The following is a 14,816-nucleotide window of genomic DNA, read 5'->3' as shown; positions in this document are numbered from 1 at the left end:
AATCATTGTCTAGTGAGCTCAACGAAGATTTTTGACATTCAGTAAAAATTAAGAAGTAACACTAAAATGAATGTTATGTACTTGTAGCTTGAAGTTCCAACGGTAGGTGAATAGCTGACTAAACTCTTTAATCACGAGATCCATCATCCGTTAACAGTCGAGCACTCCACTAAAGACCGACAGTTGCACTCTTCTCAATACAAATGTATTTCTGTATCCATTGGATATAATCAATCATCAGTATGACAACTATTCACATATCACTCGTAAGTACAGTTGGGTCAATTTATCGTTTTGCCACTGTCGTTACATCTAACTCCTTAAGTACCATTGATTCCTCTAATGAACAATACATCATAGTCCTATTATGAGTGAACACCTCTCGGGCCATGAGAATGTGTGTGGCGCCACATCGTTCAAGTCCTTAAGGGGGCAATTTATCTACTTACCCCTGCTTCGGGGAAGGAGTGAATTCCATCTTGTGTAGCTGAATTCCCAGCTCTCAATCAGATAAATCCCCAAAGTGGTAGGTTTGAGTTGGCAATCTGGCCACTCGTATCCATACAAATCAAAGGACTGCCGTCATAGGTAGAAGTTCCCAACTTATTCACGATTAAGGTCATGTTACCTATGGTCATCCTAATGAAATGAAAGTCTCTGTCATGAACGGCATTATATAACGAGATTAAACACTTCATGGTCTGGTCTTATACAAACTCCTTTGTATAGGACACCCTCGCTTGCATATCTTCACATGAATGATCAAGATCATACCATTTATAGCACTTTACAACACTTGTAACATCTATAAAACAGGTTGTATCTGTAGTGTCACCAAGATAAGGTTTCCCTCCTTTATCCATATACTGCAGACCATTTAGGTTATCACTTAAGACATGAACCACTTGTATGTCTCAACATACATGCTTAAGTTACAACGACAACCAGGGATCTTAGTTTATTGGTTTGTGGTAAATGCATCTAAAATATCTCATATTTCATAGACAACAGTGAATAAAATACCTCATATTATTACATCACATATTAATTATAATATTTTCCTCTACTAGATATAAATCATATTTATATCCAATTTCCTCTAAATTAATGTATCTCATACATAAAGTTAATTATATCATATTTAATTAACTCGTTCAATTATATCATATATAATCGAACTCCCTCTTGTCAATTTGAACATTTCAAATTGACCCAAAAACTGATTCTCAACTTGTATCCACGCTACTAAGGGGACCTTATAGACCTATGGCTCGAAGCTCCAACGGAACGTGAATAGCTGACTAAACTCTTTAGTCACGATATCCACCATCCGTTTACTGCCAGATATTCCACTAAAGACCGACAGTTGAACTCTTCTTGCCATACATATATTTCTATGTCCATTGGATATAACCAATCATCAGTACGATGACCCTTCACGTAATTATAGTAGGCCAATTTACCATTTTGCCCCTATAATTACATCTTCCTCCTTAAGTACCACTGATCCCTCTAATGAATAATACAACATAGACCTGATATGTGTGAACACCTCTCGGTCCATGAGAAGGTGTGTGGCACCACATCGTTCAAGTCCCGGGATCAGCCCTTAAAAGAGCAATCTATCTACTTACCCCTACTTTGGGGAAGGAGTGAACTCCATCTTGTGAAGTTGAGTTCCCGGCTCCCAAAGTAGAAAAATCCCCAAAATGGTAGGTTTGAGTCGGTGTTCTAGCCACTCGCACCCATGCAAATCAAAGGATCGCCCTCAATAACAGAAGTTCCCAACTCACTCAAGATTGAGGTCATGTTACCTATGGTCATCCTAGTGAAGTGAAGTCTCGGTCATGAACGGTGTTATATGACAAGACATTAACATTTCGAGGTCAAATCTTATACAAACTCTTTGTATAGGACACATCAGGATCAGACCATCCATGACAAGTCAAAACATTTGTGACCATTCCACAAAGCGGACCGTATATGTAGCGTTACCAGGATAAAGTTTCCCTCCTGTATCCATATACTACAGACCATTTTAGTTATCACTCAAGACATAATCTAATTGTATGTCACCACATACATGCTTAAGTTACATATAGATAACCAGGGATATTAAGTTTATTGGTTTGTGGTAAAATAAAACACATCTAAATGTGCAAAGTCAAGGAGTGAAGTAAATATCATTTTTATTATACATCATAACTGTTCGTACAAAGTTGTTTACAAACTACTGGACACGACACTTTAGGGCACAAACCCCAACAGATATAAGCTACAGTCTCCACTGCAAAACCCTAAAATGAGTTCAGTAAGGAAGCGTAACTCATCATTGACTGAACCATGTCTAACACGATTCTGTTTCTCCTCTCCGATACACCATTCTGCTGAGGTGTACCAGGTGCTGAGAGTTGGGAAACGATTCCATTTTCTATCATATAGTTCTGGAACTCAGAATCTGAAAACTCTCCACCCCGATCTGATCGAAGTGTTTCAATCCATCTATCCAATGCGTTTTTAACTTAGCCCTTGAACTCTTTGAACTTTTCAAAGTATTCGGACTTCCGTTGCCTCAAATAAACATACACATACCGTGAGTAATCGTTAGTAAAAGTGATGAAATACTCGTAGCCTCCTCTGACTCGCACATTCATTGGACCACAAAAGTTTGAATGCACTAACTCTAGAGGCTCTTTGGCTCGATAACCATTTCCAGTAAAAGATCTTTTAGTCATCTTGCATTCAAGGCATGACTCACACACAGGTAAAGAATTTTCCTCTAACTCGCTTAGAAGTCCATTCTTCACCAACATGTCAATCCTATTGAGATTGATGTGCCCTAATAGAAGGTGCCAAAGTTTTGCATTTTCTTTAGGAGAAACCTTAAGTCGTTTATTTTGAGTTACGACAGTTTTAAACATCTCTATGTTATGGAGGGAATTTGTTGTTAACGGCCTTAGCACATACAAATTGTTTTCCAGTTTTGTTGAACAAATGTCAACACCATCTTTTAGAATAAACACTTTATTTACCAAAAAGTTGAGAGTATATTTACATTTAATCAGACTCTTTACATAAATTAAGTTCTAACTTGGGAACAACATACACATCATTCAAAATGATAAATTTATTCTATAAAGTCAACTGGAACCCTCCCACTGCCACAGTTGAGACGACGTACCCGGTGCCTACTCACATATCATCTCACCGGCCTCAAGCTACCGCAAGATCTAATCCCCTGAAAAGAAGAACAAACATGATTAGTGGCCCTAGAGTTAATAATCCAGGCAGAATCATCATTCATCACTAAACAGGCTTCCAAAACTAGTAAATCATATTTACCTTGTTTTGCCTTGGCCTTAGCCTTCTTCTTCTCCTTCAACCAGCGAGGACAGTTTCGCTTCCAGTGCCCATCCTAGTTGCAATGGAAATATTTTCCTTTTTCAACTAGCGTTGGTCAGCTACCCCACTGTGCGACAGGTTGTGGGTTAACAGGTGCCTTCCCCTTCCCCTTACCACCCTTCTTCTTCTTCCACTTAGAAGTGTTAGAAGTATAAGGTGTAAACTTAGTCCCTAAGGTTGAACTCCGATGGAACTTCTTTGAAGATGAAGCAACATTTGCCTCACATACCTTTTTCTCCTTACTTTTCAACAAGGACTGGAATGTCTGCAACTCATTGAGGAGAGTTGTATGGGTATAGTCAACTTTGTTCAGCACAGCATTGCTGAAAAAGTGCAAGAAGCTATCTGGAAACAAGTGCAGAATGATACTAACCTGGCTGCCCTCATCGATGTAAGATGCATTCATCTTCGCCACATTGAAGTGGACCATAATATTCAAAGTGTTCATGAACAGATGTACCTTTCTCCTTTTTAAAGTTGAAAATGCATTTTAGAGCTTCATGCTTGAGTTGTCTAGACGGTTGTCCGAACATTCCCCATAGGGACTCCATGATCTCACGCATCGAGACCATAGGCTCATGCTTTTTGGCCAAAACGTCGTTTAGACTGGCCAAGATATAAGCTCGAGTCTTTTCGTTCGCCCATTTCCATCTCTCACATGCCTTCCGAACATTTCGAATAGCAGTTTGAGTTGGAATAGGAGGACATTCCTCCATAAGGACGAACCTCAGGTCATCGATGATCAAAATAGTATTTATCGTGGTTTTTCAACTAGCGTAATTTTCACCAGTCAATTTGTCGACACTTAAAAGAGCTAATGTGGCTGTAGCCATTTTATCATTACTGAGAAATATGAACAAACTTAATAAGTCTATGCATTACCATTTTTAACACCAATTTTAGTTTTAGAAAAATAGTTCCTATGTACCCTAAGTGAAATGACATCTATTTTGTAATGATGCCCCAGTGAGGCAGGACAAAAGTCACCGGTAGGGTGATCAAATGCCTCTTCAATGGGATGAGACATTCTCAACCAATAGATAGAAACAACTCTTGTAACTAACTCTAACAGTCACCATTTTTCAGTCCAGAACTGTTAACCATTAACGATTCTACGTAAGTGTACCCCTCATTTAAGGCACTAGAGTCCTGCCCTAATGCGCCCACCGTAGGGAAAAAGTAGATTAGGATAAGAGACTAAAGCAACCTTATCCTATATAGGAGATCAGATAAAGAGTCGTGCAAAACTATCACCCTTTAGGGGGACACTCCTAGGGTACCTCGAGGCGATGCACAGAAACATTATCCACCCTAATGAGAGAGACCGTGGGATATGTTGTCACACGTTCTGCTCCCACTTACTATAAATATTCTCTCCATTCATCTTGGTATTGGCCTACCCAAACACCATCCTTTAGGGGGATACTCCCAGGGTGCCTCGAGGTCGAGGAAAGATCTTATGGTGTGAACATTAGGGAGAAACATGAAAAGGTTTAAGTGAAGTATCATATACCTCAAGTACCTCCCACTGAATGTTCTACCTAGGAATTCATTAACTTAGACAACCCGGCTATTGATTTTATCTAATTGTGAGTTTAATTTTCTAAAAAACAACTCTTGTCTTTGATCATTAAACAAGTTCAAATCAAGTCTTATTAAACTCTTTAACAAACTATCATCAAATTTACATGCATGCTTCAAATCTATCTAATTTACCTTTCCAAATAGGTCCCCAGAAAGGGGTGTTCCGTTTCCGTCAACTTAAGTACCCCAGCCTAGACAGAACCCGCCTTAGATAAAAGGTCCTTTATCAATAAATATGGTACATATGTAATCTCTTATTAGTCAATTTAATCCTATCAAACTGATTGAAATATTAAACGTGAGGTTTCTAATCTCATTAGAACCGCGATCTTAGGTCTATCTCCATCTAATTTTTAAAACTCTTTTAAAACATGATTCAAGCCTAAGTTCGCATGCATGTCTTTCTTGTTGATTTTAATTCTAATTTCCATTATAACTCTTATAAAAGGGACAACCAAAATCATCCACATTGCTAAGAAAAACTAGGTAGTTATAACTCTTATAAATTTAACTATGTGTCATGCTTCATGCAATGCCCATTCATTACTATATATAACTCTTATATACTTGGTAATGTACTAAGCATACATGCTTTCATACACCCTTATACTATAACATTTATAATATAAAGATGGTGCATGAATATGCTTAATGCATGCCTAAATATAACTCTTATATTATATGATGCATGAGCATGCCCTTAAGTAATTTAATCATGCAAACTACTATATCATAACTTTTACAATATAGAGATAATGCATGACCAATGCATAACCTATGGTGGGATTTCAACTATATGGCATACTATATGACATATAATAAAACATACATCTTATGTACATTCACAAAATTAATGGACCGGGATGATTAGCCTCAAAAAATTGGAAATAAAACTATCTATTACATTTAAACCATCGAGCAAAATGGTTCTACAAGCGAACCGGGTCTTAAACCATCCGGGCAAAGTCTTCTTCATGATCATTTAGTAAAATGGGTGAGTAATCACAATCGTGTAGCAACGATCGAGTACCTTTGACTATGCGATGAAGCATGAAGGCCACTCGATCGTGCAGCACACCAAAGTTTACACGCAAGTCTAAACGATCGTGTAGACGACTACTATGCAATGAAGCAGGATTGTCTAGACGATCGAAACAAGCGTTGAGTAATATTTACTGAGTGATCGTGTAGTCAATGACTATGCGATGAAGCATGCTGACCTACATGATCGTTTAGTGCGTGTGCGTCTACCTTGCAATGAGTATCCCATACTCAACTATCGTTTACCCCCATCGTTTACACGATCTGACTAACTCTTGGTCTTCTTCTTCCTCGAAGTAATGCGAATCTCCATGCCTTGAAGCTTCATCACGAGCCACTAGACCCAACATGATATTTGCTACATGTCTTATAAGAGGTCATATAGTGAAACAAATAGAAGTTCATCTACAAGCAGCCAAAAGAATGCTTCGATACTTAAAAGGGACCATGAATTATGAAATTCATTACAAGAAAATAAATGGTAAATTGTTGGCATATACAAATGGTGATTATGTTGGAGTATGTAAGATCGAAAAGAGTACATTTGGGTATGTATTCTTAATGAGTTCAGGTGTGTTAGGGTTGATGCCCTAAAGTCTCGTGTCCTGTAGTTTTTTAAACAGTTTGTACAAACATTTGTGATGTATAATATATGATATTTTACTTCATTTCTTGATTTTGCGCAGTTGTTGTTTTTATTTACTTTACCACAAACCAATGAACATAAAATCCCTGGTTATCTGTATTGTAACTTAAGCATGTATGTTGGTGACATATAAGTGGATCATGTCTTAAGTGATAATTAAAATTGTCTGTAGTATATGGATATAGGAGAGAAAACCTTATCCTGGTAATGCTACGGATGCGGCCGGCTTTGTGGAATGGTCACAAGTGTTGTGACTTGTCACAAATGGTCTGATCCTAATCATTCGTGTAGGGGACATGCGAGCGTAGGCATCCTATACAAAGAGTTTTTTATAAGACCTGACCACGAAGTGTTAACGTCTCGTTATATAAACCGTTCATGACAGAGACTTCACTTCACTAGGGATGACCATAGGTAACATGACCTCAATCCTAAGTGAGTTGAGAACTCTTACCAATTGAGGGCAATCCTTTGATTGTATGGGTGCGAGTGGCCAGGTCGCCGACTCCACCTACCACTTTGGGGATTCGTCTTGAATTGGGAGCTGAGAACTCAGCTACACAAGATGGAATTCACTCCTTCCCCGAAGTAGGGGCAAGTAGATAAATAGCTTCCTTAAGGGCTGATTCTAGGGCTTGAACGATGTGGCGCCACACACCTTCTCTTGGTCCGAGAGGTGTTCACACATAGTTGGACTATGTTGTATTGTTCATTAGAGGAATCAGTGGTACTTAAGGAGTGAGATGTAACTACAGGGGCAAAACGGTAAATTGGACCAGTTGTACTTACGAGTATCTGTGAAGGGTCATCGTACTCATGATTGGTTATATCTGATGACACAGAAATATATATGTGGTAAGAAGAGTTCAACTGTTGGTCTTTAGTAGAATGTGTGGCAGTTCACGGATGGTGGATCTCGTGGCTAAAGAATACCGTTGGAGCTTCGAACCACAGGTTCATAAGGTCCCTTTGGTAGCTTGGATAAAGTCGAGAATTAGTTTTTGGGTCAGTTTGAAATGTTCAAATTGACAAGAAGCAGTTCGATTATATATGATATAATTGAACTGATTAATTATATATGATATAATTGACTAAATGTATGAGATACATTATTTTGGAAGAAATTGGATATAAATATGATTCATATCAAGTAGAGGAGAAATTACTATAGTAGATATATGATATCAAACTATAGGTTAAGAATATAATATGATTATATTCATTTATTAATTAATTAGTCGGTTATGTGATAATTGACTGGATATTTCTCCTGAATCGTGTGATAGTGGGAAGATCAATTTTAGTTATTTGTCAAAGCATATTTGTTTGTTAGAATGTGTGTGGTAATTCGGTCAAAATGAAATAGGAAAGATCTGAATGTGTTCATGGATACTCTTGTTTAAGAATTCCTTCAAGGTGTTGTTTCGTGATGATGTCTATTGTGACTTTATCTACCATCGAAGCAAAATTTGTAGCTACTGCGATGTGTGCTTATCAAGGAGTTTAGATGAAGAGAATTTTGAAGAGATGAGTTTCTCTGATGAAAGTTGCATTACCATACTGTGTAGCAATATAACAACCATCAAACTGTATAAAAAAATCTCATTGTGCATGGCCGGAGCAAGCGTATTGATGTGAGAATTCATTTTTTAAGAAATCTTGCTAAAGACGATGTTGTTGAATTGGTTCAAAACTCAAAGGCATATGGTTGCGACGAGTATGTGAAATTTTAGATAAAAACTAATTGATTTAGAGCATTTAGTTTAAAGGAGGGAATGAAAAGTTTTTTCTTGTATTCAGTTAGAATAATTCTTGTTCTTTAGGGATATTTTATTTGATCCCAAATTATGTTACCACTTAGCTAGTTTGTAGCTAAAGTGAGTTGCTATTGTTTCTCTTTTCATCGTGGATTGTATTTTCTCATACATAAATTTAACAAATTATGAATAATAACACAGTTTTGATGTGCAAATTAATTGGTGTTCCCAACATTAGAGCATAATTTTCTTTCAGATGTTCCGCAAGTAACTTTGATAAAATCGGGGATGGGAGGGTATCCCTACCTCGCCCCGATTAGATTTTTAATATATATATATATATATATATATATATTAGGTATTTTAGATTTTTGCATTTAGCTTAGTTTTTCATTTATCCAATCTAAGCTCAACTAAAGTGTCCAAGCCCAAGATTCTACCTAAGAAAGCTCAAATATATGAAAAATTGGGTAAGATCAATTTTTCGAAAAATTGGGTAAGATTTCGAATATATATAGAATCTCAGTGTTAATTTTGTCCAAGATCTCACCTAAAAAAGTTCAAATATATGAATTTTGTGTTGAGAGTTCACGAAGAAAGCTAAAAAAATATAAAATCTTGATATTATTTTGCCGAGATTAACACTGAGTCACATAATCTCGATGTATAATGTACCAAGAAAACCTCAAACAATATAAGTTGAAAAAGTTGATCTTTTAACTAAAATCTTATGGTCGATCTCGTCAGAAATGGACCTAAAAAAACCATTTTACGAGTTTTCAAAAAAGATACTAGTTTTGTTAGATAAAAACTTTATTTCTGACGATTTCCCAAAGATAATTTTAGGGGGAAAAAATTTAAGTCTCCATGAAGAAAGAAATGGAGAAACGAGGAATGAGTCCCTGTGGAGGCCCGTTTTCCTGACGGGGAATCCCCACCCCCGTCCTCACGACGGAAGCAGGGGTAAATTCCCCCATTAGGGACAAGGACTAAGAACCCCTCCCCGCCCCACCTCGTTGACAATCCAGGCCTACCCCAGCTAAAACCTGGTAAACTGACCAAATCAAATAAATAAATAAAATTCTCCTTTCAAATAAGAATTTATATAACCATTATCGTAAAGCTTCGTTTTAAAAACTATATATATGAAGAATTGAAACCCCGACTTTACGGTCATTTTGACACCAGAAACAAGGCGTTAGATATTTAATAAATTGAATAGTTATGCCATAATTTTATTCATTTTTAGATTTGAGTAAACAATTACAAAAATTATATTAAAAAAAAAAAAAAAAGGAAGAAGAAAAACATAACTAACAAATTCTAAGTCTATCCCTAGATTAAAGTGTCCTCGTATGGGTAAAAGAAAAAATTATCTATGAAACAAATTAATAATAACTTTAGGTAGGGAATTACCCTCCCCCATCCAAACACAGCCTACTGATTTTGTGATTGGTACAACATAATCATGGGTCATCAACAAAGCTGTATCGTATTTGTTCATTTGTACTGAGCAGAACGTTCTTAACTGCCCATCCTAAGCTTGACATTTGTTGAAGCACAAAGCAACCATTTTCTTCTGCATATTTCTTGCTATCCTCAACCAAATTAATCCATTCCTTACCCATTGCATCTGAAAACTCATTGCCCTTCACAATTTCCTCTTCCCAAATCCTTCTGTTTGATAGAATTGTTTTCCGGATATAACATGCCTATTAAAATCAAGACGTGTTAGATCAGAATCGAAGAAGAAAGCCTCATTAAGCATGTGGAAGAAAAGAATGTTGTGGCATCACGTTTTGATATTTTAGTCTCTCTAGACTAGCTTTACTTTAGTCCTTATGATTTTAAAACTTGACGAGTAGTATTAGCGATGGAGACTAAATTGAAACTTCTCATATGGATGGACAAAAATGATAATCTAATCAATTTTCTATTACCTGCAATAACCCCATGCAGATATCTGCAGCACGAGCCCCTTCGCGGAGACAAAGAAGAATACCATGCTATGATTTCAAACAAGAGAAGTGAAAAAGTGAGTAAAATAAATGTGGACTGCTCTTAAAGGTTAACATCAGTAGTAGATATACTTACTGTATTTGTAGTTAAACCCCTGCAGAAGGCATCCATGCATATAAAATAATAGTCCTGGCTGCATACAGATCTCATAGCCAGAATTGACAGCTTGGGTACATGAGACTCCAGATTCAAGCAACCTATTCTGATTGGCCATGAATCCTTACCTGAATATTGAGGTTATATTAACTTAACTGCACTTCAACTAAGAAACATAGATATGAATTCGAGACACGAGTATGATGCAAAAGGACATGGTGACACAATTTTTTTTTTTTTTTTTTAATCTAGGGCATGGTAAGGATGTGTTTTTTTAGATCCCGTTTAATAACAATTTTGTTTTCAATTTTCTGTTTTTGAAATTTATATTTGCTTCCTCCCAATTTTTCTATTATGTAGTTTTCACCAATTTTAAGGAAACATTTGAATTCCTGGTCAAATCCCATAAACAAAAACATGTTTTTGAAAACTACCATTTTTAGTTATCAAAACTTGACTTGGTTTTTGGAAACATGAATTGAAAAAGAATGACAAAACACAAAAAAAACTATGAAAGGAAGTAGTGTCGATAATCTTAAATTTCAAAAATTCAATGATTATCAAACGGAGCCTAAAATATATATTTTTTAAAATTATACATCATATTCAAACAAGAAGAAAATTTAAAGTAAATAGATTTATGCATTTATATGCATAAAAAAATGAGATTGATGCCTTTCGCTCTCAAAATTTTATTCAAAACAGTGTTTAACACATCCATTTGTGCTAAAAAGTGTCCAAAAGTGTCAAGAGTATCCAAGTGTTTGACACATATTGGACACGGACACACTAGCCAATCGAAAGTGTTTGTGCTTCTTTGTTTCAAGATAACTCTATGACTTGTAAACCATCTATGTATAATGAATAATAAAGAGATGAGTTGTCACCTTGTCTGCATGATAAATCAATTCCTTCCCTCTCACTTACTTCTGCAGGTGTTGGTACATATCCTCGCTCAATCCAATTACTTAATATGATCTCAAGTCTATCCTGAACATGAAGAAATCAAAGGTCGAGAAACAAAGTTTCACTTTAATTAAGTTTCTAATAATTTTTAGAATATTAAAAAGTGTTCTTTATAATTGTCATAGCACTTACGGCATGTTTGAGAGTGATTTTGAAATAGTGCTTCTGAAATGGTTATAAAATCACTTTTGTTATATTCAAAATTACTTTGAAACATGCTTTTATTGAATTTCAATACAATACTAATTTTGATGATATAAAAATTACATTAAAAGTGTAGTGACATAGACAAATTGCAGAAGTGTTTCACTTGAAAAATGCCCTATCAAAACTCAAGTAATCCGAAACTGACAACTTAGTGATAATCTATATAGGACCTCCCTCCCAGTCCCAATCAACAACTATGGATACAAATTTATGGGGAAGAACAAAGACATCAACAATACTATGAGGCAAACATCAGTTAACGGACAATTTTGTTTCTCAGGTAAGAAGAGAACTAGCAGCAAATTCAAACACTTAACTAGCCTCCAAATGTCCAAGAAAGTTGAATAAAACAAAACCAACCTTTGTTAGTGTTTGCAAATGGACATGTTTAAGCCCTTGATACGTCCCAAAAAGATCCATTGCAGCAAAAATGGGGTAAACTACAAAAGGTAAAGCTGCCTGCAATCTAACGCAAAAATGGTGAGTTAAAAACCTTGGAGAGATAAATTCCAAAATTAAGAAAAATTATGCACCAAGTAGAGCGGCATTGAAAAGAAAAAAAAGAAAAGAAATATGAAAATGTGAAAAATAATGATGAACAAAACCTTTGATCATTCTTGGACAAGAAGTTAAGAAAAGCCGCGAGTACAAGACCAAGATTGTCAAAGCACACTGATTGAATCTGCATAAAATGGATGGTTGAATAAATGTAATGGATGAAAACAAAATGTGATCAGCATTTCTGTAAGGAATATAGCCAACCTGTGCCTTAGCAGAAACTTCACCAAGATTATCTGCCACAGCAAAACTTCTATGAACAGCAGACTGATTACATATAGATGATAACTGTAAGATGACACTGATAAAATCTAAAGTGATGAAGCAATAAGAATAACATCTATTGGAATGAAACTTTCAAGAATATATTACTAACATAATTAGACCTTTTCAAACTGAAAGTCCTCCAGAAACTTCATAAATTAACCAAATGGATATTTTTAGACAAATCCACACAGATTGTACAAACTCGAACAAATTGAAGTTAAAATAGTTAAGCTGATGTTGATTCAAATTCAATAATATAGGCGACAACATCCAGTACTGACGTAGAAGTTCAAAACAAAGCAATGAATAGAGTAGCCCCAACATTTTTAATACAACTTTAGAAGAAAAAAGGCTCAACACGAGAGTCGAGTGTAGCACATGGATATAATCTACTGTCTAATAAGTTGCCATGGCAGGGGTTCTAATGGATAAATATGGAAAAAGCAAACACATTTTCTTCAAAATATATAAACTAGGCTACTGTAATCATAGGTGGATTGCAACCGCGACGCAATTACGTAATCAACAACATGGAGTAACTTTTCTCAAAAAAAGAACAACAAACAGTAGACCAACAAACACTCTGTACCAACAACAGAAAAAGAAATGTTGATTATTATCATACAGAGTGGTGATCGATTTTCCAGAAAAGTATGTTAAATATATAATGCACAAAAAGCAGACTAGATTTCCTATCACTGACAAAATTGTAAATCCTTACGGCAGTTGATAAGTAGCATCCAAGACTTATTTGCTTCACAATGTTTGCAATCGATGCAAGAAGCAAGAAGTACTGAGGAAATGCCGGAGTCACCAACTCAACTCCAATGCTTAAACTGAATAGAACAGCTGTCGAAAACCTGACTCTCTTGAAATGAGAAACATGAAAAGAATTGTTTATCAAACAAAGATATAAAAGAGTAACACATATACTGCACTTCCAAGGAAGATCTTGAAATAAAACTCCATGTTCACAAGAAATTAACAAACAGAAGCAAACCTTCAAATTTGTATCAAACGCAGATGCTATGCTAGCAGTGAAAAGGCACCGACTTAACCGTCCAAGTCCATCCTTCAGGACCCAATTAAGGGCTGCTGCAGATGCTAGCGAACGACTGTGCCCAACTCCTATCGCCCGAAACATTGCCTATCAATAACAGTTTTCCTTATAATCTGAACAGAACGCTTATCATTAAACCAGGAGTTGGACATCTGTAACATCAGAAATTTCATAACTAACAACCAATGTGGAGACCCTAAAAGAATACTCAAATATTTTCACCAGATAACAATTCAATCCACACATCATCAAACAATTCAAGCTTCTGTCATCCGGATGAGTTCAAGCTTTAATGTTGCCACAAAGAAAAGTATGCGGCATGATTGCAATACTGAGCATGTTATTTAATTCTAAACCCAACAATTAACCAACTATAAGAAACAAATAAAACAGAGAATGATCAAACATCACTAATTTCTTCCTCACAACTTGAAAACTCAATTAAAGTTTCAACTTTCAGTACAGCAGAATTCCGTCCACTAACCTGAGTAGCAATGACCTGCAGAGCGGAACTGAAAACCCGATGCAAAAGCTTCCATTTGACATAAAATACATAATGCTCACTGACATTCTTAGGAATAAAAAAATCTTTAACAGCTAAACTACAGGCTCTGTAAAAAGTTCGAAACCCATCGCCGAAATCAAAAGAAACAGAGGAAGCACCAGCATCAAAGCCGACCAACTGCAGAGAAAACCCATCCCAGACGTACTGAGAAACCCTACCGGAGCGGCGAAGGACAAGGGGCAAACGAACCGGCGAACTTGGACCGGGTCCATCATCAACGCCTTCATCGGCTCTGTAGCAAGTTCTCAAAGAAGTAGTAACCGTTGGAGGTCGAAAGGAGAATCTGGGCGTATTAGCTAAATGGGTTTCGGAGAGAATCCATGGAGGTGGAAATTGAAGGGAATTTGAGAGTGGGTTGAAGGAGGTGGTTTGCATAAGGGAGTGAACTGAAGTTTGTGGGAAGCTAAGGAGCTTAAGGGATGTAGAGAAGAGAAAGAAAAGCAGAAGATTGTTGCGGGCAGAGAGAGAGAGGGGGGGAAGAGGAAGGAATCGAAGAAGGAAGTGGAAACTAGGGTCCAGAAATCAACCAGATGACTGTCTATTACCTCCCGCCGGCGCCAACACCAAGGGTTTTCTTTCTTTCTTTCTTTCTTTTTTAATTTTGTTTTCCGTTAAAAGAAAAATTGAAAAGAAAGAAAGAGATTCGGA

General features: G+C 36.4%; 1 protein-coding gene across 1 annotated transcript; it reads right to left on the bottom strand.

Annotated features, from left to right (window-relative positions):
• Positions 1-9,740: 9,740 nt before the first annotated feature.
• LOC120089280 (protein root UVB sensitive 4) lies at positions 9,741-14,816 on the bottom strand. Its single transcript, XM_039046702.1, has 10 exons — positions 14,088-14,816; positions 13,544-13,690; positions 13,265-13,411; positions 12,481-12,543; positions 12,324-12,400; positions 12,079-12,184; positions 11,433-11,535; positions 10,525-10,673; positions 10,371-10,436; positions 9,741-10,142 (listed from the first exon to the last, which is right to left on the bottom strand). The coding sequence occupies exons 1-10, from the start codon at positions 14,541-14,543 to the stop codon at positions 9,897-9,899; spliced, it is 1,560 nt and encodes a 519-aa protein (XP_038902630.1). The 5' UTR covers positions 14,544-14,816; the 3' UTR covers positions 9,741-9,896.

The sequence above is a fragment of the Benincasa hispida genome, chromosome 10, assembly GCF_009727055.1.
Source record: "Benincasa hispida cultivar B227 chromosome 10, ASM972705v1, whole genome shotgun sequence".
NCBI lineage: Eukaryota > Viridiplantae > Streptophyta > Magnoliopsida > Cucurbitales > Cucurbitaceae > Benincasa > Benincasa hispida.
The sequence above is the reverse complement of the archived record's forward strand: the minus strand, read 5'-3'. Positions and strand labels throughout refer to the sequence as shown.

Excerpts from the sequence above, each read along its gene's own strand:
- LOC120089280 (XM_039046702.1), bottom strand. The coding sequence starts at position 14,543 with ATGCAAACCACCTCCTTCAACCCACTCTCAAATTCCCTTCAATTTCCA. Across the intron at positions 13,691-14,087 it reads TGCAGGTCATTGCTACTCAG|GCAATGTTTCGGGCGATAGG; the intron begins GTTAGTGGACGG and ends TGTTATTGATAG. Across the intron at positions 10,437-10,524 it reads GGGGTTTAACTACAAATACA|CATGGTATTCTTCTTTGTCT; the intron begins GTAAGTATATCT and ends TTGAAATCATAG.